This window comes from Macaca fascicularis, chromosome 19, assembly GCF_037993035.2.
Source record: "Macaca fascicularis isolate 582-1 chromosome 19, T2T-MFA8v1.1".
NCBI classification, from domain to species: domain Eukaryota; kingdom Metazoa; phylum Chordata; class Mammalia; order Primates; family Cercopithecidae; genus Macaca; species Macaca fascicularis.
This window is the reverse complement of record NC_088393.1, coordinates 56,839,648-56,865,264: the sequence shown is the minus strand read 5'-3', so window position 1 is coordinate 56,865,264 and position 25,617 is coordinate 56,839,648. Positions and strand designations below refer to the sequence as shown.

The 25,617-nt window shown below is 52.3% G+C and overlaps 2 protein-coding genes across 48 annotated transcripts in view; one reads left to right on the top strand and one right to left on the bottom strand.

The window, feature by feature from the left end:
- Positions 1–2,304: 2,304 nt before the first annotated feature.
- On the bottom strand, positions 2,305–6,333 carry PPP1R15A (protein phosphatase 1 regulatory subunit 15A). Of its 2 annotated transcripts, none has more exons than XM_005589819.4 (3): positions 6,100–6,333; positions 3,729–5,528; positions 2,305–2,748 (listed from the first exon to the last, which is right to left on the bottom strand). In XM_005589819.4, the coding sequence occupies exons 2-3, from the start codon at positions 5,517–5,519 to the stop codon at positions 2,386–2,388; spliced, it is 2,154 nt and encodes a 717-aa protein (XP_005589876.3). In that variant the 5' UTR covers positions 5,520–5,528; positions 6,100–6,333; the 3' UTR covers positions 2,305–2,385. The 2 variants fall into 2 exon arrangements, with proteins under 2 accessions (XP_005589876.3, XP_005589879.3); XM_005589822.4 differs by having other exon boundaries at positions 4,040–5,528.
- Positions 6,334–10,446: 4,113 nt separating this feature from the next.
- PLEKHA4 (pleckstrin homology domain containing A4) overlaps positions 10,447–25,617 on the top strand; it is a 31,928-nt gene continuing 16,757 nt past the window's right edge. For 4 of the 46 annotated variants that reach the window (XM_074024094.1, XM_045379131.3, XM_045379136.3 and 1 more), the window contains exons 1-13: positions 10,447–10,999; positions 11,454–11,543; positions 14,159–14,266; positions 17,139–17,211; positions 17,321–17,421; positions 18,322–18,431; positions 19,094–19,309; positions 19,441–19,530; positions 19,639–19,918; positions 20,857–20,931; positions 24,515–24,562; positions 24,686–24,766; positions 24,942–25,091. In XM_074024094.1, coding sequence (XP_073880195.1) covers positions 11,460–11,543; positions 14,159–14,266; positions 17,139–17,211; positions 17,321–17,421; positions 18,322–18,431; positions 19,094–19,309; positions 19,441–19,530; positions 19,639–19,918; positions 20,857–20,931; positions 24,515–24,562; positions 24,686–24,766; positions 24,942–25,091 — 1,416 coding nt within the window. In that variant the 5' untranslated portion in view covers positions 10,447–10,999; positions 11,454–11,459. Of the gene's footprint in view, positions 11,000–11,368; positions 11,544–14,158; positions 14,267–17,138; positions 17,212–17,320; positions 17,528–18,321; positions 18,432–19,093; positions 19,310–19,377; positions 19,577–19,638; positions 19,919–20,856; positions 20,932–24,514; positions 24,563–24,685; positions 24,767–24,941; positions 25,092–25,617 lie in introns of those variants that run through there. The other 42 variants (XM_074024101.1, XM_074024082.1, XM_074024092.1 and 39 more) reach the window with 24 other exon arrangements.

Sequence of the window (25,617 nt, the reverse complement as noted above, 5' to 3'; positions counted from 1 at the left end):
AACTCCTTCTCTACTAAAAATACAAAAATTAGCTGGGCGTGTTGGCTCACACCTGTAATCCCAACTACTCAGAAGGCTGAGGCAGGGCCGGGCGCGGTGGCGCAAGCCTGTAATCCCAGCACTTTGGGAGGCCGAGACGGGCGGATCATGAGGTCAGGAGATCGAGACCATCCTGGCTAACACGGTGAAACCCCGTCTCTACTAAAAAATACAAAAAAAACTAGCCAGGCGAGGTGGCGGGCGCCTGTAGTCCCAGCTACTCAGGAGGCTGAGACAGGAGAATGGCGTGAACCCAGGAGGCGGAGCTTGCAGTGAGCTGAGATCCGGCCACTGCACTCCAGCCTGGGCGACAGAGTGAGACTCCGTCTCAGAAAAAAAAAAAAAAAAAAAAAAAGAAGGCTGAGGCAGGAGAATTGCTTGAACCCGGGAGGCGGAGGTTGCTGGTGTGCCGAGATCTGCCATTGCACTCCAGCCTGGGTAACAAGAGTGAAACTCCGTCTAAAAAAAAAAAAAAAAAAGCCGGAAGTGGTGGTGCACGCCTGTGGTCTCAGCTTCTTGGGAGACTGGGCCAGGAGAATTGTTTTTTGGTTTTTGGTTTTTTTTTTTGGTGGGGGGAAGGGGACGGACTCTTGCTCACTGAAAGCTCCGCCTCCCGGGTTCACGCCATTCTCCTGCCTCAGCCTCCTGAGTAGCTGGTACTGCACTCGCCTACCACCATGCCCGGCTAATTTTTTTTTTTGTATTTTTGGTAGAGATGGGGTTTCACTGTGTTAGCCAGGATAGTCTCGATCTTCTGACCTTGTGATCCACCCACTTCGGCCTCCGAAAGTGTTGGGATTACAGGTGTGAGCCACCGCACCCAGCCAGGAGAATTGTTTTAACCTGGGAGGTGGAGGTTGCAGTGAGCCACGATGTCGCCACGGCACCTCAGCCTGGGCAACAGAGTGAGACTCCATATCAAAAAAAAAAAAACCAAAAAACAGTATATAGAATAATTACCCTATTATAGCATTTATTTCATGAGCATCGTTTTAAGTTTTAACTCCTTTGAGGCCTTACAATCCCAGAAGGTATGTACAATTTAGTCACCTTACAGATAAGGAAACTAGGTCTATGGACACAGGGCTTATCAGTGTGAAATCAGGCTGTGACAGCAATCATATAGGGTGGTTGCAGGAGATTAGAAAATTCCAGGCAGCAGTTTCACATGACCAGAATAGCAACAGCAAACTTGAAATAGCTACAGTAACTGTGGGTTGATAAGATTCCAAAAAACCAGGCTGTAGGCCAAGTAGACTAAGACCGACTAGACCTAATATGGTGCTGGGTCTGACCTCGGTTTCCCGTAGGACCTCATTGTATGTTCATTAACACAGTCACACACCCACCAACATCATGACAGTCCTAGGAACACCCATATTTGGTATAAAGATGGGTGGTACCTCAGTTCTAAGAAATCTCCATCTTTTTCCAGGAATGCTCATGAGTGTTTTACCCCTTGGTTAAAAAAATCCAAAAACGGCCAGCGTCATGGCTCATGCCTGTAATCTCAGCACTTTGGGAGGCCAAGGTGGGTGGATCATGAGGTCAGGAGTTCGAGACCAGCCTGATCAACATAGTGAAACCCTGTCTCTACTAAAAATACAAAAATTAGCCAGGCGTGGTGGCACGCGCCTGTAATCCCAGCTACTCAGGAAACTAAGACAGGAGAATCGCTTGAACCCAGGAGGCAGAGATTACAGTGAGCCAAGATTGCACCACTGCACTCAGGGCTGGGCGACAGAGCAAGACTCCATCTCAAAAAAAAACAAAACAAAACTATAGGCTGGGCACGGTGGCTCATGCCTGTCATCTCAGCATTTTGGGAGGCCAAGGCAGGTGGATCAGGAGGTCAGGAGTTTGAGACCAGCCTGGCCAACATAGTGAAACCATGTCTCTACTAAAAATACAAAAATTAGCCAGGCATGGTGGCGCGCACCTGTAGTCCCAGCTACTCGGGAGGCTGTGGCAGGAGAATCACTGGAACCCGGGAGGCAGTGGTTGTGGTGAGCTGAGATCGTGCCATTGTACTTCAGCCTGGGCAACAGAGCGAGACTCAGTCTCAAAAAAAAAAGATAAAGAAAACTATAAAACCCACCAGCTGTTAGGTTCAAAAGCCTCAGGATGAGTGGAAGCAAATTTGAGGAAAAGCAGTTTATCCCCCAATGAAGTGCTTTGTTTTATGCTATTCTCTTCCCAGCTACCTCGGGGACCTGTGAAAACAGAATGCTGTCCGTTTCTGACACACACACAGACCCTGCTTGCTACAAATCAAAAGGCTTTATTCCTTATACAAACCCACACTTAGAAAAAATAGTTAATAAATTATAGGCAAACCAGTTGGTCTTAGCCACGCCTCCCAAAGAGGTCCAGGGGAGCTGTTGCTGCACCAGGAGAGGAGGGGGAGGATGTGGCAACAGCTTGGCTCAAGGGCGTGGCCTGGACTGGGGACAAAGGGACAGAGGAGGAAGACAAGGTCTGGGTGAGGGCAGGGATGGGGGCTAAAGGTGGGTTCCTGAGGCGTGCCCAGGCTCTGGCCCGGGCAGCAGGGGTGAGGCAGGGGCTCAGCTCCTCCTGGGCCAGGGCGATACGGCGTGCAAAGCGGCTCCGATCCCGAGCAAGCTGCTCCCAGGGGCCCTGGCGGGCGGCCTGGGCCGGCCCTGCCCAGACAGCCAGAAAATGGACAGTGACCTTCTCGGAGAAGTGCACCTGGGGGCAGACACCGGGACACAGGCAGGAGAGGGACACAGCCACGGGAATCCGGATGGGGAAGAGAGAGAGAGAAGCAAACAAAAATTAGTTATTACACAAAAATGCTTTCTATCTGGCTAGTCACTTGCCTGTCACTGTCATGGGATTCTCCATCTGACTCACTGAAGGCAGAGACGGTTTCCTGGGGTTGCTGTGAGCCACAGCTGCTCCCTCCTCCCCCAGGGGCCTGGCCTCTTACAAGAGATTGCGTGACAGTGTACACAGCCCTCCCCATAGAAATGACACGCAATCCTCTGCAATATACAGGGACCTGGAGTCTCAGCCTCCAGCCCCTTCCTCTCCCAGACTCAAGAATCTGGGCTCTCGGCCAGACGTGGTAGCTCATGCCTGTAATCCCAGCACTTGGGGAGGCTGAGATGGGCAGATCACGTGAGGTCAGGAGTTCAAGACCAGCCTGGCCAACATGGTGAAACCCCCATCTCTACTAAAAATACAAAAAAATTAGCTGGGTGTGGTGTCGTGTGCCTGTTATCCCAGATACTCCAGAGGCTGAGGCACGAGAATTGCTTGAACTTGGGCTGCAGAGGTTGGCAGTGAGCCAAGATCGCGCCACTGCACTCCAGCCTAGGTGACAGTGCAAGACTCAATTTAAAAAAAAAAAAAAAGGCCGGGCACGGCGGCTCATGCCTGTAATCCCAGCATTTTGGGAGGCCGAGGTGGGAGGATCATGAGGTCAGGAGATCGAGACCATCTTGGCTAACACGGTGAAACCCCTTCTCTACTAAAAATACAAAAATTAGCCGGGCGAGGTGGCGGGCGCCTGTAGTCCCAGCTACTCGGGAGGCTGAGGCATGAGAATGGCGTAAACCCGGGAGGCGGAGCTTGCAGTGAGCCGTGATGGCGCCACTGCACTCCAGCCTGGGCGACACAGCGAGACTCCGTCTCAAAAAAAAAGAATCTGGGCTCTCAGCACCCACCTTTCTGGCCTTTAGGGGAATCTCGGGGTCCAGATCACGGGTAGGGGTTTCTGGGCGCTTGAGCCGCCTCTGCAGTCGGAGGGGCAGTCTAGGAGGAGCCCAGGGAGGTGGTGGCTTCTCTCCAGGTACATAGATGGCCACTCGGAAGGGGCAGGGCTCAGCTTCTCCCCAGTCCTCAGCAGCTTCCTCTTCCTCTGTCTCCTTTCCAGGTCGGTATACCCAGCCCCTGAAGTGGGCACTCTGGGCCGGGTGGGAGGGATGTGGGTCTGACTCAGCTTCTCCCATGGCTGCTTCTGAATCATCTTCCTTACCCTCACTATCCGCATCCTCATCTTCCTCCTCCTCCGTGTCCTCTCCTGGCCGATACACCCAGGACTTCAAGAAAGCACTTGGAGGGGGTGTGGAAGTGGAAATTTCAGCTTCTCTTTCATCCTCAGCTGATCCTGTATCACTGTCCTCATCTTCCTCCTCCTCCGTGTCCTCTCCTGGCCGATACACCCAGGCCTTCAAGAAAGCACTTGCAGGGGGTGTGGAAGTGGAAATCTCAGCTTCTCTTTCATCCTCAGCTGATCCTGTATCACTGTCCTCATCTTCCTCCTCCTCCGTGTCCTCTCCTGGTCGATACACCCAGGACTTCAAGACACCTGTAGCAGGAGTGGAAGAGGAAGCCTCAGCTTCTCCCTCTTCCTCATCTGATCCAGAGTCACTGTCCTCATCTTCCTCATCTTCCTCTTCCTCCGTGTCCTCTCCAGGCCAATACACCCAGGCCTTCAGGAAGGCACTTGAGGGGGGGATGCAGGGAGGACACTCAGCTTCTCCATCCTTCTCAGCTGCCCCCAAAATCTTGACCTCACCCTCCTCTTCATCACTGGGTTGGCACCACCAGGACTTGAGCTGGGGCCTTTGGGCTGGGGCTGAGGAGTGTGGCCCTGGGGCAGCTTCTCCTTTCCCAGCTTCTTCGTGTGCCTTTTCTTCCTTCTCCTCGGACGCCTCTCCTGAACGACACTCCCAGGCCCTGGGGTTGGAGCCTGAAGATGGGGGGGACACGGAGGTCTTCCTGGCTCCTTTACTTTTTTCTATTCTTCTTTCGTCCTCCGTGGCTTGATTCTCTTCCTCCCCTGGGCAAGACACCCAAGTGCTGGGCTTGGATCCTGGAGACAAGGCAGAAGTAGAGGTTCTGCGAGTTTCTTTCTTTACAGCTTCTTCATCGACCTCTTCCTCCACTGCTGGACAACACTCCCGGTGTGACAGAGGATAAGAGAACTTGTTAACTCCCTCCTCTTCAGCAACTCCCTCTTCCTCAGCTTTCTCCTCCCCTGGGTTCTTATCAGAACCTTGCAGCGTCCTTATCAGAAGGCTGGGAGACAGGGGAGCAGGCTGGCCATCTGCAAATTGACTTCCCTGCCCTCTAGGGACGCTGGTTGCTTCTTGCTCACTATATATGTCATCATAATCATCCAAAAGTCCCCAGGCTTCAGGAAGGGAACTGCTGGTTTTCAGGCCCAGTGTTTCTCTGTTCTCTCCAGGGCCTGCACGGTCTTCAGCCTCCTCATCAAGGCATCTGCCGCAAGGGATATGGGGGGTTGCCAGAGGAGTCCTGGCTTTTCCCTCCAGGCCAGCTTCTACCAGAGCTACTCCTTTTACTGCCTCCACCAGCCAGGGCTCTGGAGGTCCCAGGCCCCTCAGGCGGCTCCAGGCCCGGCTGAGGAGGCCCATCACTGGGGACAGGAGGAAGAAAGGGTGGGCATCCCTCCATGGGGTAGCCTGATGGGGTGCTTGGCCTGGGGCCATGTGTCTGGGCTGGAAAAGGGGGAGGAAAAAAATAAAGTTTAGGGGCCATTTAGGGGATGGCATCCGGGCATGACTATGAGTCATAGCAACAGAAATAGTAACACAACTATTGTCAACAGCAACGCAAGAGTCCCAAATTCCTTTCTGATCTCAGCCACGCCCATCTCTGCCTCTTGGCTCTGTTCTCTCTCATCTCTCAATAGCCAGGAGTCTGAGCCCCTAGTTCTTCCTTAGATCCAAGGGTCCAAGCCCCCAGCCCCCTCTTTCTTCAGACGCAGAAGTCCCAGTCCCAAGAACCAAGAACAAAAGTCTTTTGCTTGCTTCCCTTGGCGACAAAGTCATAGTCCCTCCCTAGCTCTGTCATCCTGCTGAAGATCAAACCCTCACACCCTCCTCCCTTGCAGACTCAAACATTCTGACCCGACCCCCGACTTGCTAGATGATTCCTTCACGGGGACCCAAGAATCTGGCTTCCAGATCCCTCCTCCCTCAGGCTCCGGACTCCAGGGTCCCAATCTCTTCTTCCTAAATCCAGGTCTCCAGCCCCGTGGGGACCCAGGCGTTCCGACCCCTTACTCACCGGTGGGGGGCTGCGCGTCACCCCGGGGGCAGGAGCGCCGGCTCGGTCTGCCAGAAGCGATCACAGGTCCTGACGATTAGGAAGGCCAGCGCGTTCATCTCACCCTCAGGCGTCGGGCTCCAGGGGACTCAGAGTATCTCCGGCTGCCTCAAGCGCAGTGGCGACAAGCGGGCGCGGGGTCCTGCGGCGTCTTGCATACGACCAACAACTTGGACAGGAACCAACACGATGAGCGCAAGCGTAGGCCACGACGCGTTTATATTCTACAGCGCCTGGCGTGCTGACGTCACGGGGAGAGGCGGGGTTTCGAGACCACAACCCGAAGGGTGGGAAGTGAAAGACTGGACTTCTCGCGGAGATTCCAGCCTTTGTAACGTCTCGGCGGAGTTTCCGAGCGTGACCACGCCCCCCCAACCAGCAAACTGTCAATCAAATGCGTGGTCCTGCTTCAGCAGCGAGCCGGTTCTCTCTTAGCTGAGGGCCAATGCCTTCCCACCCAAATTTATTTATTTGTGTATTTATGTATTTATTTACTTATTTATTTATTTAGGTTCGTTAGTTATTTTGAGGCGAGTTTTGCTCTTGTTGCTCAGGCTGGAATGCAATGACGCTATCTCGGCTCACCGCAACCTCCGCCTCCGGGGTTCAATCTCCTGCCTCAGCATCCCGAGTAGCTGGGATTACAGGCAGGTGCCACCACGCACGGCTAATTTTGTATTTTTTGAGCAGAGATGTAGCTTCTCCATGTTGGTCAGGCTGGTCTGGAACTCCTGACCTCAGGGGATCTGCCTGCCTTGGCCTCCCAAAGTGCTGGGATTACAGGCGTGAGTCACCGCCTCCGACCTATTTATTTATTTATTTATTATTTATTTATTATTTATTTATGTATTTTTCTGAGACGGGATTTCACCATGTTTGCCAGGCTGGTCTCAAACTCCTTACCTCAGGTGTTCTGCCTGCCTCGGCCTCCCAAAGTGCTGGGATTACAGGCGTGAGTTACCGCCCCAGGCCTATGTATTTATTTATTTTATTATTATTATTATTTTGAGACGGAGTCTCGCTCTGTCACCCAGGCTGGAGTGCAGTGGCCCGATCTTGGCTCACTACAAGCTCTGCCTCCCGGGTTCATGGCATTCTCCTGCCTCAGCCTCCCGAGTAGCTGGGACTACAGGCCCCTGCTACCATGCCTGGCTAACTTTTTGTATTTTTAGTAGAAGCAGGTTTTCACCGTGTTAGCCAGGATGGTCTCAATCTCCTGACCTTGTGATCTGCCCGCCTCGGCCTCCCAAAGTGCTGGGATTACAGGCGTGAGCCACCTCGCCCGGCCTGTTATTTATTTATTTTTTTGAGACAGAGTCTCGCTCTGTCACTGAGGCTGGAATGCAATGGTGCGATCGGCTCACTGCAGCCTCCATCTCCTGGGTTCAAGCAATTCTCTTGCCTCAGCCTCTGAGTAGCTGGGATTACAGGCATGCACTACCACACCTGGCTAATTTTTTGTATACAGACAGGGTTTCGCCATGTTGCCCAGGCTGGTCTTGAACTCCTGAGCTCAGGCAATCTACCCACCTTGGCCTCCCAAAGTGTTGGGATTATAGGCGTGAGCCACTGCACCCGACCTATTTATTTATTTTTTGAGACAGAGTCTCACTTTGTTGCCCAGGCTGGAGTTCAGTGGCGCCATCTTGGCTCACTGCAGCCTCCACCTCCCGGGTTCCAGTGATTCTCCTGCCTCAGCCTCTGGAATAGCTGGGATTACAGGAGTGTGCCGCAATGCCCAGGTAATTTTTGTATTTTTAGTAGAGACAGTGTTTTGCCACGTTGACCAGGCTGGTCTTGAGCTCCTGACCTCAGGTGATCTGCCCGCCTTGGCTTCCCAAAGTGCTGGAATTACAAGCATGATCCACTGTACCTGGTCTCCTACCCCAATTTAGCCCAAAGGCCCAGCCTACAGCCCCCCATTTTCTTTTTCTTTCTTTCTTTCTTTCTTTCTTTCTTTCTTTCTTTCTTTCTTTCTTTCTTTCTTTCTTTCTTCTTTCTTTCTTTCTTTCTCTCTCTCTCTCTCTCTTTCTTTCTTTCCTTTCTTTCTTTCTTTCTTTCCTTTCTTTTCTTTCTTTCTTTCTTTCTTTCTTTCTTTCTTTCTTTCTTTCTTTCTTTCTTTCTTTCTTTCTTTTTCTTTCTTTCTTTCTGTCTCTCTCTCTCTCTCTTTCTTTCCCCCCTCCTTCCCTCCTTCCTTCCTTCCTTTCTCTCTTTCTCTCTCTCTTTCTTTCTCTCTCTCTCTGTCTCTCTCTCCCTCTTTCTTTTTTTCGAGACGGTGTCTGGCTCTGTCACCCAGGCTGGAGTGCAATGGTGTGATCTTGGCTCATTGCAACCTCCACCTCCCAGGTTCAAGCAATTCTCCTGCCTCAGCCTCCTGAGTAGTTGGGAGTACAAGAGCTCGCCACCACGCACAGCTAGAGTCTCCTATTTTCACACGCAGTTGGTTTCCTCCCTGAGTGCGAGGGTGTCATTGTTCCCATTTCACAAATGGGGAAACAGGCTTGAAAATGAAACCACTTGACTAAGATAGTCACAGCAGAGTCCAGATTCCTTGCAAATGAGAATGAAGATGTAAGCACTATGAGATCAGGCACTTTGCTAGGCTCAGTGCTTTTAAAAAAATAATAATTAATTTAGGCCAGGTGCGGTGGCTCACGCCTGTAGTCCCAGCACTTTGGGAAGCTGAGGCGGGCAGATCACGAGGTTGAGATTGAGATCATCCTGGCCAGCATGGTGAAACCCTGTCTCTACTAAAAATAGAAAAATTAGGCCGGACGCAGTGGCTCATGCCTGTAATCCCAGCACTTTGGGAGGCTGAGGCAGGCGGATCACAGGGTCAGGAGATCGAGACCATCTTGGTTAACCTGGTGAAACTCTGTCTCTGCTGAAAATGCAAAAAAAAAAAATTAGCCGGGCGTGGTGGCGGGCGCCTGTAGTCCCAGCTACTTGGGAGGCTGAGGCAGGAGAATGGTGTGAACCTGGGAGTTGGAGCTTGCAGTGAGCCGACATCTTTCCACTGCACTCCAGCCTGGGCAACAGAGCAAGACTCCGTCTCAAAAGGAAAAAAAAATGAGTTGGGTGTGGTCACACGTGCCTGTAGTCCCAGCTACTCAGGAGGCTGAGGCAGGAGAATCACTTGAACCCAGGTGGCGGAGGTTGTAGTGAGCCGAGATCGCGCCACTGCACTCCAGCCTGGCAACAGAGCTAGACTCTGTCTCAAAAAAAAAAAAAAAAATTCATTTTCTAAATAGAGACAGAGTCTCGCTATGATGCCCAGGCTGGTCTTGAGCTCCTGGTCTCAAGTGATCCTCCTGCCTTGGTCTCCCAAAGTGCTGGGATTACAGGCATGAGCCATTGCGCCCGGCCAGGGTTCACTGCTTTCTTCTCAGTGACTGCAACAGACAGTGCCTGCACATAGTAGGTGCTCAACAGATGCATGGTGAATGGTGGTTAAACCAAAAGCTTGGATTCCTTCCCGGTCACAGGCACAAGGCTCCACTCCTGGGTTTCATCTGCTTCAAGCTTAGGCAATAGCTCTGCCTCCACAAACCACAAGTCTGCCTGGGTGGCACTCTTCATGCGAGTGGGGGCGCTTCTGCTACAAGTTCCAGGCCTGGGGTGACAGTTCCAGCCCCCAGCTCTCCTCCCCTACCTACGGATGCATAATCTTGTTCCTCAAAATATACCAAGGAACCATGTCTCTCTCCTGAGGGAGTTGTCCTCAAGTCTAGAAGAGAATTCTCACCTGGATCTGAGGTGGAGGTTTGGAACTCTCCATTTCACCCTGCCCTACTGGGACCATCCCCTTTTCTCCCTAGGGGACCTGGACAGACTATCCCTGGCCCCTTCCAATCACAGTCATGTTTCCAGACTCCCAGCTCATTCACGACTCAGGAGTCCTGACTCCTAGCTCAGACCTTCTGGGGCACCCAGGCGTCTGGATCCCTAACCCATTCCCTGCAGGGCTTTGGAAGTCTGAGTCCCCACCCCTTGCAACACACAAACCTCCTCCGTGTAGGACACCAGTGGCCCCGGTCCCCAACCACAGCAGCAAACCCACGGGGGCTCTGGAGTGCAGGCCTCAGGTCCAACTCTCCAAACACTGAGAAGCCCCAACCTTGGTCCTTAAGGGACCTAGGAATTGGGGGACCCAAGCCCCTCCCCTCAGCTGTGGGGGCAGCTGAGCCAGGGGTCAGGCTGTAGTGGGGAGGCCAGAAGGGGCGGGGACAGCCGGGATTGGGAGGGGAGAACAGCAGCGTGGGCGGCTGGCAGAGGCAGGGAAAGACCAGCAGAGAGGAAAGAGAAACTGGGAGAGGGAGGAAGGGAGAAAGTGAGAAGGGAAATCGGAAAGAGAAAGGGGAGGAAACGGCAGACGTGGAGAGTCAGAGAGAGAGACAGAAAGAGGAAGAGACTGAGTGTGAAGGAGAGAGGACACGGGATGACAGAGAGAGAGAGAGAGAGAGCGTGAATGAGATAGAGACTTAAAGAAGAGACCCTGTGAGTCTGTCAATCAAAGATTTGGACAGAAACGGAAAGATTGGAGAGAGAGATAGAGGGAGAGAATGAGTGAGAGAGAAACTGGAAGAGACAGAGATCAGAGAGAGGAGAGACACAGAAAGTGAGACTGGGGAGGGAGATAGTGTAAAACGGAGAGAGAGAGAGAGAGAGAGAGAGAGAGAGAGAGAGAGAGAGAGAGAGACCATAAGAGACGGAAGACAGACAAAAAGTGAGCAGGTGAGGAGAGAGATTGAGAACTATGAGAGACAGCAGCTAAGAGACAAAGGAGGCGGGAGACTGCCTGGGTGCCACTGCAGCACCCACACCGTCCTCTTGCCCCCTGTCTTTGGGACCCTAGAGCTGGGTAAGTTCCCTGGCTGGGCTGGGAGGGCCTCTCCGGGTGCACATTCCTGCTGCTGCGGGGCTTGGCTTGGGGAGTTGGCAGGGATGCTTTGGGGGCGCATGTGGGAGGGCGGGAGACAGGTAGCCTGGGGCAGCCGGAAGGAGGCAGGGAATAGGGGGTCCTTAAGCTCAGAGAGGGTCAAATTCCTGGCCTGAGTGCAGTGGGGAGGAATAAAGGATTCCCTATTCTCTGGCCTGGGCTGCAGACAGCTGCCCCCTCCCGCAGCTGCCAGGGCCGCCTACCTCTCTTGGCACCACTCTTGGTATGTGGTCACGGGCCATGGCCTCCCCCAGCCCCTCAGTCCCGAAACAACAGGCTCTTTCTCTGCAGCCTCCTCAGACCTCCAAGCCCTTGACCCCATCTCTGTCCCGCACCCGTCACTGCGGAGACACAGCCCCTTTCTTTCTCTCCCCAGCCCTTGATGGAGGGGAGCCGACCTCGAAGCAGCCTGAGCCTGGCCAGCAGCGCCTCTACCATCTCCTCACTCAGCAGCCTGAGCCCCAAGGTTTGAGCTTCCTGGCGGGGATGGGGAGGAAGGTGGGGCTCTGGGCCGCCCATCCCTCTGTTTCCCCAAGGACTCTGGTTGTTAAGGACAAGGATCCTTAGCAACAGGGTCTGCCAGACAGTAAGGTCCCAAATTGCCTACCAGCCGCAGCTAGGAATTCAGAGGCACTCCCAGCTCTGTCCCCACCCTTTGTATTTTCCTAATTCTAAACCAGAGTAACAACCTCCCTTGACCCTGGTTGCTAAGATAAAGCCGCTCCCCAGCCATGAGGCCCCTTGAGTTCTCAGAAGTAGCGGGCTGCTCTTGATTAGTGCTAGAACTTGCTGTCCTATCTCTTGCCATCCAGTCTATCCACTAATGAAATCCTATAAGGAAAGACCCTTCTCTGACGGTAAGACCCAAGGGGCCCCCGGATACTTGCATCCCAAATCGGCATCCCCGCCAAAAGCTTAGGGAGACACTCATTTCTTTTTCCTCCTGCCATTCCACACGTGTCCTTTCATGTGTTCGGAGCCCGGAGATCTGACTCAGCCTTGGTCGGTACCACCGCTTCCCAGGAAGGGCATATTGTGGGGACCTGGCTAAGGATGCCTGAGATATCTGTGGGCATCGGGAGACGAGGCTCCATCCGGGCAGGATGGAGGGATTTAAGGCTTCCTCTCCTTGGACTTGGTTGCTAAGGGGTGTGACCGCAGGGCACCAGGGCATCCTTTGATTCACCGGGGACTCAGCGTGAGAGTTCCCCCTGATTATGGGGACCTCCCAGCCCATAGTCCCAGTTCACATCCCAAAAGCCCCTACTACAGCTCTAGCTCTGGTGGCCAAGGGCATCTGCTTCTTGGCAGTGGACCCTTGATCAGGAAATTGCTTCCCTACAGCCTCTTCCTTGCCTCTGAACACCTCCCTCCGCCCACCAAAAAGAGAGTCTCGGCCCGACACAGTGGCTCATGGCTGTAATCCCAGCACTTTAAGAGTCTGAGGCGGGTGGATCACCTGAGGTCAGGAGTTCGAGACCAGCCTGACCAACATGGCGAAACCCTGTCTCTAGTAAAAATACAAAAATTAGCCAGGCGTGGTGGCACGTGCCTGTAATCTCAGCTACTCGGAAGGCTGAGGCAGGAGAATCACTTGAACCTGAGAGGTGGAGGTTGCAGTGAGCCAAGATTGTACCATTGCACTCCATCCTGGCGACAGAGCGAGACTCTGCCTCAAAAGGAAAAAAAAAAAAAAAAAAAAAGAGTTTCTCCCAGTCTGGGCAACAAAGTGAGACCCCCTCCTCTACAAAAAGTCAAAAAATTAGCTGGGCATGGTGGTACGTGCCTGTGGTCCCAGCTATATGGGAGGCTGAGGCTGGAGGATCACCTGAGTCCAGGAGGTAATGGTTGCAGTGTTTAGGCCATTGCACTCCAAAGAGGCTGTCTCAAAAAAAAAAAAAAGAGTCTCTTAACTCTGCAATAAGAACACCTCCCAATTCTGATCTCCAACCTCAGCCCCCACCTTGACCCTTCTCTCTCTTTCTTTTTTTTTTTTGAGATGGAGTCTCGCTCTGTCGCCCAGGCTGGAGTGCAGTGGTGCGATCTCCGCTCACTGCAAGCTCTGCCTCCCGGGTTCTCACCATTCTCCTGCCTCAGCCTCCCGAGTAGCTGGGGCTACAGGCGCCTGCCACCATGCCTGGCTAACTTTTTTGTATTTTTAGTAGAGACGGGGTTTCACTGTGTTAGCCAGGATGGTCTCGATCTGCTGACCTCCTGATCTGCCCGTCTTGGCCTCCCAAAGTGTTGGGATTACAAGCGTGAGCCACTGTGCCCGGACTTACTTTTTTTTTTTTTTTTTTTTTTTAAAGACAGAGTCTTACTCTGTCACCAAGGCTGGAGTACAGTGGAACAATCTCAGCTCACTGCAACCTCTGCTTCCTGTGTTCAAGAGATTCTTGTGCCTCGGCCTCCCAAGTAGCCGGGACTACGAGCACACGCCACTGTGCCTGGCTAATTTTCATATTTTTAGTAGAAACGGGGTTTCACCATGTTGGCCAGGCTGGTCTCGAACTCCTGGCCTCATGTGATCCTCCCACCTCAGCCCCTCAAAATGCTGTGAGCCACTGCGCCCGGCTGGTCCTTGACCCATTTCTCAGGGCAGCCAAGTGAGAGCCTACGGTTGCCTGTGTCCACCCTCACCGCCTCTCGGGACCATCCTAGGCTCTCCCTGTTCAATTCTGTTTTTATTTATTTATTTATTTATTTATTTATTTTTTATTTTTTTTATTTTTATTTTTTTATTTTTTATTTTTTTATTTTTTTTTTTTGAGACGGAGTCTCGCTCTGTCGCCCAGGCCGGAGTGCAGTGGCCAGATCTCAGCTCACTGCAAGCTCCGCCTCCCGGGTTCACGCCATTCTCCTGCCTCAGCCTCCCAAGTAGCTGGGACTACAGGCGCCCGCCACCTCGCCCGGCTAGTTTTTTGTACTTTTCAGTAGAGACAGGGTTTCACCGTATTAACCAGGATGGTCTCGATCTCCTGACCTCGTGATTCGCCCGTCTCGGCCTCCCAAAGTGCTGGGATTACAGGCTTGAGCCACCGCGCCCGGCCTCTGTTCACTTCTGTCCCCTTCTCTCCTCAGAAGCCCACCCGGGCAGTAAACAAGGTCCATGCCTTTGGGAAGAGAGGCAATGCGCTCAGGAGGGATCCCAACCTTCCCGTGCACATCCGAGGCTGGCTTCATAAGCAGGTGGGGTCAGTAGGAGAAGGAAAAGGACACTGGAGTCTGTGCCCCTGGCTGTCCTCTGTCTCTCACCTTCCAAGTCCCCAAATAGGCTTTCTTTTTCTTACTATCACTGCCCCTCTCCTTATTCTGTCATTGTTTGTTTGTTTGTTTATTTTTAAGACAGTCTCTTCCTGTCACCCAGGCTGGAGGGCAATAGTGTGATCTCGGCTCAATGCAACCTCTGGCCTCCAGTTTAAGTGATTCTCATGCCTCAGCCTCCTGAGTAGCTGGGCTTATAGGCATGCGCCACCATGCCTAGCTAATATTTGTATTTTCGGTAGAGATGGGGTTTTACCATGTTGGCCAGGGTGGTCTCAAACTCCTGACCTCAAGTCAGGAGCCTGCTTAAACTCCCTAAAATGCTGGGATTAGAGGCGTGAGCCACCACGCATGGCCCATTCATTCATTCTTTCTTGAGTACTTCTTGGACACTTACAATGTTCTCAATCCCAGGGCACACACCATGCAAATAACACAAACAAGTATTTATAGTACATTCCAGATCAGGTGGAACATGGGTGGATAATAAATTAGTAAATAAATAAATGAACTTGATCATTTCAGATTGCAGGAAGGGCTATGAAGAAGTAACATAGAGGCCAGGTTCAGTGGCGTAACCCCAGCATTTTGGAAGGCCAAGGCGGGAAGATCGCTTGAGCTTAGGAGTTCTAGACCAGCCTGGGCAACATGAACAAACCTCATCTCTACAAAACACACACACACACACACACACACACACACACACAAAAAAAAAAAAAAAAAAAAAAAAAAAAAAAACCTAGCTGAGTATGGTGGTGTGTGCCTGTAGTCCCAGCTTCTGGGGAGGCTAAGGCAATAGGATTGCTGAAGCCCAGGAAGGTGAGGCTGCAGTGAACTGTGTTCATGTCACTGCATGCCAGCCTGGGCGACAAGTCCCAGCTACTCGGGAGGCTGAGGCAGGAGAATGGCATGAACCCGGGAGGCGGAGCTTGCAGTGAGCCGAGATCGCGCCACTGCACTCCAGCCTGGGCGACAAAACGAAGACTCCGTCTCAAAGAAACAAAACAAAACAAAAAAAACCCTAAATTATCCAGCATCGTGGCAGGCACCTGTAGTCCCAGCTCCTCAGGAGGCTGAGCCGGGAGAATCGCTTGAACTCGGGAGGCGGAGGTTGCAGTCAGCCGAGATTGTGCCATTGCACTCCAGCCTGGGTGACAGAGCGAGACTTCATCTCAAAAACAAACAAACAAACAAACAAAAAACAGTAAGTGATGGAAAGGAATTTGAGACTTAATTCTAAGTGTTCTTAATTCTCTGTTTTGAAAAGGGGACTAACGTGATCTGATGTGTAATTTTAAAAGATCATGCGGGCTTCTATGGGAATGGGTTGAGGAGAAGAGGCACACAAGGTTGGAGATAGTGGAGTAGTTCAGGCAGAGGCGATGTGGAGACGCTGAATTTGGGTCATGGCTCAGTGCCACCTTCCTGGCCTGTCTGTGTCTCAGGCTCCAGAATAATTGGACTAAGTCTCTGTAGCTAAAGTCTCTGCCTATATGTGATCCATATCTCATCCACACCTCCCTAAAACTTCTCAGTCTCCAACGGATAGACGAGAAAACATGAGGGTGGATTCTAGGGGGAAGTGACTTGTTCCAGAGCATAGTTTGAAAGTGGGGGAGGCCAGACGCAGTGGCTCATGCCTGTAATCCCAGCACTTTGGGAGGCTGAGGTGGGTAGATCATTTGAGGTCAGGAGTCCAAGAGCAGCCTGGTCAACATAGTGAAATCCTGTCTCTACTAAAAATACAAAAATTAGCTGGGTGTGGTGGTGTGTGCCTGTAATCTCAGCTACTCGGGAGGCAGGAGAATCATTTGAACCTGGGAGGCGGGGGTTGCCATGAGCCGAGATCATGCCACAGCACTCCAGCTTGAGCTACAGAGCAAGACTCTGTCTTTTTTTTTTTTTTTTTTTTGAGACGGAGTCTTGCTCTGTCGCCCAGGCTGGAGTGCAGTGGCCGGATCTCAGCTCACTGCAAGCTCCGCCTCCCGGGTTTATGCCATTCTCCTGCCTCAGCCTCCCGAGTAGCTGGGACTACAGGCGCCCACCACTTCGCCCGGCTAGTTTTTTGTATTTTTTAGTAGAGACGGGGTTTCACTGTGTTAGCCAGGATGGTCTCAATCTCCTGACCTCGTGATCCGCCCGTCTCGGCCTCCCAAAGTGCTGGGATTACAGGCTTGACCAACCGTGCCCGGCCAAGACTCTGTCTTAAAAAAAAAAAGAAAGAGAGAGAGAGAAAAGAAAAGAAAGCAGGGGAGTCCGGAATCTATGTCAGCACAACCACCATACTTGTAATAGAAGTAAGGCTTCTATTCTATTATATTATGTTCAGAGGGTTTCCAGCTCTCCTTCTTATCCACTCCATCACCCCAAACATGTGTCTCTGTATCTCTGTCTCTCCTCTCTCTCTGGGTCTTTCTCCTGTGCCTCCACCCCACTCCCAGGCTCAAGTGATCCTCCCTCCTCAGCCTCCTGAGTAGCTGGGACTACAGGCATGCGCCACAACATCCGGTTAATTTTTATTCTTTTAGTAGAGACGGGGTTTCGTCATGTTACCCAAGCTGGTCTCAAACTCCTGGAATCAAGTGATCCACCCGCCTTGGCCTCTCAAAGTGCTGGGATTACAGGCGTGAGCCATTGTGCCCAGCCTCACCCCACTCCCTTGATCCCTGCTCTATATCTCTGTTCTTCTCTCTCCAAATTTCTTTCTCTCTCTGGCTCTCTGTCCCCATCGTCACTGCCTTCATCTCTTTTTTCTGTTTCCCTTTACTCAGGCCCCTCCTCCTATCTCTCTCCCCAGGACAGCTCGGGGCTCCGTCTCTGGAAACGCCGCTGGTTCGTCCTCTCCGGCCATTGCCTCTTTTATTACAAGGGTCAGTGGTTGGCTGGCTTGGGGTGGGAGGGCCCCCCAACCTGCCCTTCTCTCTAGCATCTTGGCCTCCTGATCCCTGTGTGATCCTTGACCTCAGCCCCTCTTTGCAGACAGCCGCGAGGAGAGTGTCCTGGGCAGTGTCCTGCTCCCCAGCTACAATATTAGGCCAGATGGGCCGGGAGCCCCCCGAGGGCGGCGCTTCACCTTCACCGTGAGTCCGTCCATCCGTGTTGTGCACCAGGCAATGGGAACTGGAGATGAGGGGGGTAGATCCAAGTCCTAACAAGCACTGGAGTATCCATTACTGGAGATAAAAGGTCTTGACAAGGGTCAATTGCATCCTCCTTTGATTTTGTTTTGGTTTGTTTTTTTGTTTTGTTGTTTCTTGAGACAGTCTCACTCTGTCGCCCAGGCTGGAGTGCAGTGGTGCGATCTCGGCTCACTGCAACCTCCGCCTCCTGGGTTCAAAGGATTCTCCTGCCTCAGCCTCTGGAGTAGCTGGGATTACAGGTGCACGCCACCATGCCCGGCTCATTTTTTTATATTTTTAGTAGAGATGGGGTTTCGCCGTGCTGGCCAGGCTGGTCTCAAACTCCTGGCCTCAGTTGATCTGCCCACCTCAGCCTCCCAAAATGCTGGGATTACAGGTGTGAGCCACCACGCCTGGCCGTTCTTTTCTCTCTTTTCTTTTCTTTTTTTCTTTTCTTTTCTCTCTCTCTCTTTCTCTCTCTCTCTTTCCTTCTCTTTCTCTCTTTCTCTCCCTTCCCTTCCCTCTTTCCCTCTTTACTTTCTTTCTTGACGGTCTTGCTCTGTCACCCAGGCTGGCGTGCAGTGACGCAAAGTGCAGTCTTCCCGCCTCAGTCTCCCGGGTAGCTGGGACTACAGGTGCGCTCCACAACGTCCGGCTAATTTTTTGATTTTTTTGTAGAGACGGGGTTGGAAGGAGGTGGCGGGTGGGGGGGGTCTCATTATGTTGCCCAGGCTGGTCTCAAACGATCCTCCCGCATCGGCCTCCCAAAGCACTGGGTTTACGGGAGTGAGCCACTGGCCCGGCCTGTCCTCCTTTTTACAAGGCCGGGGAGTCCGGATTCCAAGCCTTCTCTTCCCGCAGGCAGAGCACCCGGGCATGAGGACCTACGTTTTGGCCGCTGACACCTTAGAAGACCTGCGGGGCTGGCTACGAGCGCTGGGCCGGGCCTCCCGTGCGGAGGGGGACGACTGGTGAGTAGAGGTCCAAGCCATGCTCCTGACCCTCCACCCTGAGTCAGTCTAATCACCCCAACTTCTCCCCTTTGGGGCCCTGCCCCCTTGAGTGTCCAATCACTAGTCTTCTAGTTAGGCGCCTCGTCTTCTAGGCCCCACCTCCAGGGAACTTTTCCAATCAGCAAAAGTCTTTCTCCTTTAAGCTCCGCCCACCATCTTGTCCGTCCCCGCTCCCCAGCTGACCCTTCAATCACGCACTCAGCTGTGCCCCAGGAATGATCAATGTTCCACACTCTCGGATTGGCTCCTTCTGAAGTCCCCTGAGCTGCCACCTAAACAATGGCAGGTAAAAGATAGTGTCAGGTTTTTAAAAAAATGTCAGACTATCTTAAGCTCTGACATGGCTTGCGCCAATTATCAGGCTGGAAACTGGACTACCTGGCTGAGTCTATCCTATATTCCGGGGCATTGGGTCCAGCAACCTGGATAGACGTTGTGGCCTGGCGCACAGGTCAGTTCCACATTGGAGGCCTCAGTTTCCCCGTCTGAAGAAGGGGACGATGATTTATAATGCACAGCTTTCCTTTTTTGGGTGCATCCTTGTGTTCTTACCTGTGACAAGAGAATAAGGCTGTTATGAAGTTCGAAGGAGTGATATCTTATCTGTGTCCACTCGCTAGTGGGCAAACCAGATCACCCGCACGGCCCCAGCCCGGGGAGGGCCCTGGCGGCCCCGGTGGTCCCCCGGAGGTGAGCAGCGGGGAAGAGGGGCGCATCTCGGAATCACCGGAAGTGGCTCGACTCTCCAGAGGTCGTGGTAGACCCAGGCTGCTCACTCCCAGCCCCACAATTGACCTCCAGTCTGGACTCCAGATCCGGCGGGCAAGAAGCCCCGAGTGAGTAGGGAGGACACAGGTGGGGGCGTGGCCTAAGTGAAGGGCGGGGCCGGAAACTGGTTGGGGGCGGGCCTTAGCGCTTTCTGCCTGACTGTGTGTGACTTTCTGGGGCTCCCGTGCGGGGGTCACAGCCTGTCGGGGAGAACTGGAGGGGAAGATGCCACAAAGCGGACATTACTGAGAATTTGGACAGTAGAGGAGGATTCTACCCCAGAAGGACAGTAAGACACAGTGAAGTGAGACATGTCCTTGAGGCTGACTTGATGGGTAAGGAGGTGGATGGAGAGGGCTCTAGTTGACTCAGTTCCCCGATTCTCTCCTTCCCACAGCCTGTTCACCCCCCTCTCTCGCCCTCCCTCGCCTCTGAGCCTCCCCCGTCCCCGTTCTGCTCCTGCGCGGCGACCTCCTGCCCCCTCAGGAGACACAGCACCCCCTGCCCGACCTCATACCCCGCTGAGTCGCATTGATGTCCGACCTCCTCTGGATTGGGGCCCCCAACGCCAGACCCTCTCCCGACCCTCCACTCCCCGCCGAGGACCTCCCTCAGAGGCTGGGGGAGGAAAGCCCCCCAGGAGTCCCCAGCACTGGAGTCACGAGCCCAGAACACAGGTGAGCAGAGAGGTGAGAAGGAGGGGACTACATCTCCCATAAGGCCTCAGGGCTGTCTTTTCGTATTCTCAAGGCCATTGCTCCCTGGGTGTCACGGGTATTGTAGTCCGTAATGATCTCAGCTGGGCTCAGGTGAGAGAGAGCTTGAACCGTATTTCCCATCAGGCACCTGGGCTGTCTTTCTAGGCTGGTCTGCGGCCATTGCCTTTTTTTTTTTTTTTTTTTCTTTGAGATGGAGTCTTGCTCTGTCGCCAAGATTAGAGGTCTGTGGCACAATCTTGGCTCACTACAACCTCTGTCTTCCGGGTTCAGGCGATTCTCCTGCCTCAGCCTCCCAAGTAGCTGGGATTACAGGCACCCGCCACCACATCCGGCTGATTTTTGTATTTTTGGTAGAGACGAGGTTTCCTCATGTTGACCAAGCTGGTCTGGAACTCCTGACTTCTGGTGATCCGCCCACCTCAGCCTCCCAAAGTACTGGGATTACAGGCGTGAGCCACCGCGCCTGGCCCAGCCATTGCTCTTTAAGCATCATGGGGATTGTAGTCCTGGATACTCCGTGCCAAGACAGTGCAGTGAGAGGTTTGCATCTCCCTTGTGTCCCCAGTTCACCTTGCAAGTTGGTTGCCTGCTGTTTTGTCTGAGCATAATGAGACTGTAGCTCAGAATATCCATAAGCTGACTGCAAATCTGAGAATGACAGCCGCAAATTCCGTCATCCCGTGGGGCTGTTTTGCCAGGCTGGTGCATTTATTATCACCCTCTGTGTCCCCACAGTGGCACACAGCTGGAGAGCAGGTAGTTGAGGAAGTTGAGAGGGCCCAGTTCTGAACCTCAAAATATCTCCTAAAGCACTTCAATTATGGACACGCCCACTCTATTATTTGTCACTAAGACATGCCGATTTCTAAACATCTCCATTTCAACATTCCTCCCAGGCACCCTCTGGCTCCTCCACTTATCTCCAGCTCCCCCCGCGGCCCCCTGGGACTCGGGCCTCCATGGTTTTATTGGTAGGTATCCTGGAGTACCCCGAATCTACGGGAGCCCCCTCCTTTCCTTTCTTCTCTATGAGGAATGTCATCTCCTGGCCTAGGGTGCCTAGAGAACCGTAGATATTTCAAAGCCCCTGGGTGGGTATGAGATTCCTGTGGTTGCTGTAACAAAGTGCATGGCTGAAAACAACAGGAATGGATTCTCTTCCGGTTCTGGAGGCCAAAGGCCTGGAGTCAAGGGATCAGCAGGGCTGTACGCCCACTGATGGCTCTAGGGAGGAGCTTTTTTTGAGTCTCTCTTAGCTTCAGGTGGTTGCCAGCAATTCCTGGGGTTCTGTGGCTTTTTCTATGGCTACATCTTTGCCTCCATCATCCCATGGCCATCTTCCTTTGTGTTTTTGTTGCTGTCCGTCTCCTCCTATTAGGACACCCCTATGACATCACTGTAACTTAACTTACATCCGCAAAAACCTCTTTCTTTCATTCTCTTTCTCTCCCTTTCTTTCTTTCTTTTCTTTCTCTTTTTTTTTTTTTTTTTGAGACGGAGTCTCGCTCTGTCACCCAGGCTGGAGTGCAGTGGCCAGATCTCAGCTCACTGCAAGCTCCGCCTCCTGGGTTCCCGCCATTCTCCTGCCTCAGCCTCTGGAGTAGCTGGGACCACAGGCGCCGCCACCTCGCCCGGCTAATTTTTTGTGTTTTTAGTAGAGACGGGGTTTCGCCGTGTTAGCCAGGATGGTCTCAATCTCCTGACCTAGTGATCCGCCCGTCTCGGCCTCCCAAAGTGCTGGGATTACAGGCTTGAGCCACCGCGCCCGGCCTCTTTTCTTTTTCTTTCTTTCTTTCTTTATTTCTTTCTTTCTCTCTTTCTCTTTTCCTTGCTTCCTTCTTTCTTCCTTTCTTTCCCTTCTTTCTTTCTCTCTCTTTCTTTTCCTTCCTTCCTCCCACCCTCCATCTATCTACTTTCTTTCTCTTTTCCTTCCTTCCTTCTTCCTTTCTTTACCTTCTTTCTCTCTCTTTCTCTCTCTTTCTTTTCCTTCCTCCTCCCTCCCTCCATCTTTCTTTCTCTCTCTCTTTCTTTTCCTTTCTCCTCCCTCCCTCCATCTTTCTTTCTTTCTTTCTCTCTCTCTCTCCCCCCTCCCCCTCCTTCCCTCCCTCCCTTCCTTCCTTCTTCCTTGCTTTACCTTCTTTCTCTCTTTCTTTCTCTCTCTCTTTCTTTTCCTTCCTCCTCCCTCCCTCCATCTATCTTTCTTTCTTTCTCTCTCTCTTTCTTTTCCTTCCTCCTCCCTCCCTCCATCTTTCTTTCTTTCTTTCTCTCTCTCCCCTTCCCCCTCCTTCCCTCCCTCCCTTCCTTCTTCTTCCTTTCTTTCCCTTCTTTCTCTCTCCCTCTCTTTTCCTTCCTTCCTCCCTCCCTCCATCTTTCTCTCTTTCTTTTCTGTCTTTTTTTTTTTTTGAGATGGAGTCTCGCTCTGTCGCACAGGCTGGAGTGCAGTGGCGCGATCTCGGCTCACTGCAAGCTCTGCCTCCCGGGTTCAAGCCATTCTCCTCCCTCAGCCTCCCGAGTAGCTGGAACTACAGGTGCCCACCACCTCGCCCGGCTAATTTTTTGTATTTTTCGGTGGAGACGGGTTTCACTGTGTTAGCTGAAGGGGTGGCCTGCCCCTCCACACCTGTGGGCATTTCTCGTTAGGTGGAATGAGAGACTTGAGAAAAGAAATGAGACACAGAGACAAAGTATAGAGAAAGAAAAAGTGGGCCCAGGGGGCCAGCACTCAGCATATAGAGGACCCACGCTGGCACGGGTCTCTGAGTTCCCTCAGTATTTATTGATCGTTATCTTTACCATCTTAGAAAAAGGGAAGTGACAGGATAATAGGATCATCGTAAGGAAAAGGTCAGCAGTAAGACATATGAATTAAGATCTCTGTGACATAAGTTTAAGGAAAAGTGCTGTGCCTTGATATGCATATGTAAACATCTCCATAAATCTTTTTAGTGCATAAAGAGCAGCATTGTGCTAGCAAGACCCACCTTTCGCCCTAAGGCGATTTTCTCCCATTTTAGTAAATAGAACATACAATCAAGTTTTACACCGAGATGTTCCACTGCCCAGGGACAGACGTGCAGGAGACAGATGCTTTTCTCTATCTCAATTGCCAAGAGGCCTTCTTTCCTCTTATACTAGTCCTCCTCAGCACAGACCCTTCACGGGTGTCAGCCTGGGGGACGATCAGGTCTTTCCCTTCCCACACGGCCATATTTCAGACTATCACATGGGGAGAAACCTTGGACAATACCTAGCTTTCCTAGGCAGAGGTCCCTGCGACCTTTGGCAGTGTACGTGTCCCTGGGTACTTGAGATTAAGAGAATGGCGATGACTTTTCACAAGCATACTGCCTTCAGGCACTTGTTTAACAAAGCACACCCTGCACAGCCCAAAATCCGTTAAACCTTGAGTCACCACAGCACATGTCTCTTGCAAGGACAAGGTTGGGGGTAGGGTCACAGATTAACAGCATCTCAAATATAGAACAAAATGGAGTCTCTGATGTCTACTTCTTTCTATGTAGACACAGTAACAGTCTGATCTCTCTTTTCCCCACATTAGCCAGGATGGTCTCGATCTCCCGACCTTGTGATCCACCTGCCTCGGCCTCCCAAAGTGCTGGGATTACAGGCGTGAGCCACCACGCCCGGCCCTTTATTTTATTCTTAATCATAAATAAAATGTCTTAACTTCTCCATTAATTATAATATTTGCCATGGCTATTTGATCAAAAGCCCATTATTGATCTTTCTGAAGCCAAGAATCTGGTAGTTGGTCTACTGAAGTCTGCTAATGCTTAGAAGGAAGCTGATAAGGAGAGGGGTCGCTAGGCTTGGTGGCTCATGCCTATAATCCCAGGACATCGGGAGGCCAAGGCAGGAGGATGGTTGAGATCAGGAGTTCAAGACTGGTCTAGGTGACATAGTGAGACCCCAGCCCTACAAACAAACAAACAAACAAGCAAACAAAAAACCTTAGCCGGCACTGGTGGCTAGCACCTGTTGTCACAGCTACTCGGGAGGCTGAGGTGGGAGGATCCTTTGAGCCTAAGAGTTCAAGGCTGCAGTGAGTCATGATCATGCCACTGCACCCCAGCCCGGGTGACAGACCTTGCCTCAAAAAAAAAAAAAAGCCAGGCATGATAGTCATGCCTATAATCCCAGCACTTTGGGAGGCTGAGGCAGGAGGATTGCTTGAGCCCAGGAGTTTGAGATCAGCCTGGGCAACATGGCAAAACCCCATCGCTACCACCACCACCAACAACAACAATTTTAAAACTACAAAAATAAGCCAGGCATGGTGTGTGCACCTGTGGTCCCAGCTACTCAGGAGGCTGAAGTGGGAGGATTGCTTGAGCCCAGGAGGTTGAGGCTGCAGCAAACCATGATCACATGACCGCACTCCAGCCTGGGTGACAGAGCAAGACCTTATCTCTTAATAAATAAATAAATAAATAGTGGGGTACCTATCAGTAGAAACAGGGCATGGCTCAGCACTGAGTTACAATGATGACCAGCCTATCCCCTTTGACCCCTGACTTTTCTCCCTCTCTTCAGCCGGGTCCTCCCCTGGAGTCAACTTTCCACCAAAGCTTGGAGACAGATGTAAGTTCTCACAATCCTTCCTGAGTTCCCAGAGTTGGGGAGAGAATGTTCTAGATGGTGGGAGGAGCAGCAGGGGAAGAGCCAGATCTGGACCATCAGTAGCTCCCGCTCTCCTTTCTCCAGACACTGCTGACCAAGTTGTGCGGGCAGGACCGGCTCCTGCGGAGGCTGCAGGAGGAGATAGACCAGAGGCAGGAGGAGAAGGTGCGAGGCCCTGGACCGAGGATGGGGTGCCTGGCCTCTCTGCCTGCCCTGAGCCCTTCCTGACTGTGGAAGTCAGGATGCTGACTGAACGTCCGGGACGTGAGAGGACACCTTTTCTTTATTCTTGGGACTAGGCATGGCTTCCGAAGTCTAACCACCCTCTCTCTTGATGCAGGAGCAACTAGAAGCAGCTCTGGAGTTGACCCGGCAGCAGCTGGGCCAAGCCACCAGGGAGACTGGGGCTCCCGGGAGGGCCTGGGGTCGCCAGCGCCTCCTGCAGGACCGGCTGGTCAGTGTGAGGGCGACCCTCTGTCACTTGACTCAGGTGAGCACCTGGGAAGGGGCCCGCCCTCCTAGGAGGCCCCAGGACTATGCAAGTGGTTATGAAGGGGACTTGCCGCAGAGGGCTCATAGGAAGATCGTTCTTCAGAAATCTACACTCCAAATTTTATTTTATTATTTTTCTCTCTCCTCATTGTCTCGTAACCACTCTATTTTTTTAATTTTTTTTTTGAGACGGAGTCTTGCTGTGTCGTCCAGGCTGGAGTGCAGTGGTGCCATCTCAGCTCACTGCAACCTCCACCTCCCGGGTTCAAGCAATTCTCCCACCTCAGCCTCCCGAGTAACTGGGATTACAGGCACGTGCCACCGCACCCGGCTTATTTTTGTATTTTTAGTAGAGATGGGGTTTGGTCATGTTGGCCAGGCTGTTCTCGAACTGCTAACCTCAGGTGATCAGCCTGCCTCAGCCTCCCGAAGTGCTGGGATTACAGGCATGAGCCACACTGTGCCCGGCCTTAAGTAACTCTGAGAATTATTATATGTGATATGTGTAAATGAATGAATGAATG

Excerpts from the sequence above, each read along its gene's own strand:
- PPP1R15A (XM_005589819.4), bottom strand. The coding sequence starts at position 5,519 with ATGGCCCCAGGCCAAGCACCCCATCAGGCTACCCCATGGAGGGATGCC. Across the intron at positions 2,749-3,728 it reads TTCCCCTAAAGGCCAGAAAG|GTGCACTTCTCCGAGAAGGT; the intron begins GTGGGTGCTGAG and ends GTCTGCCCCCAG.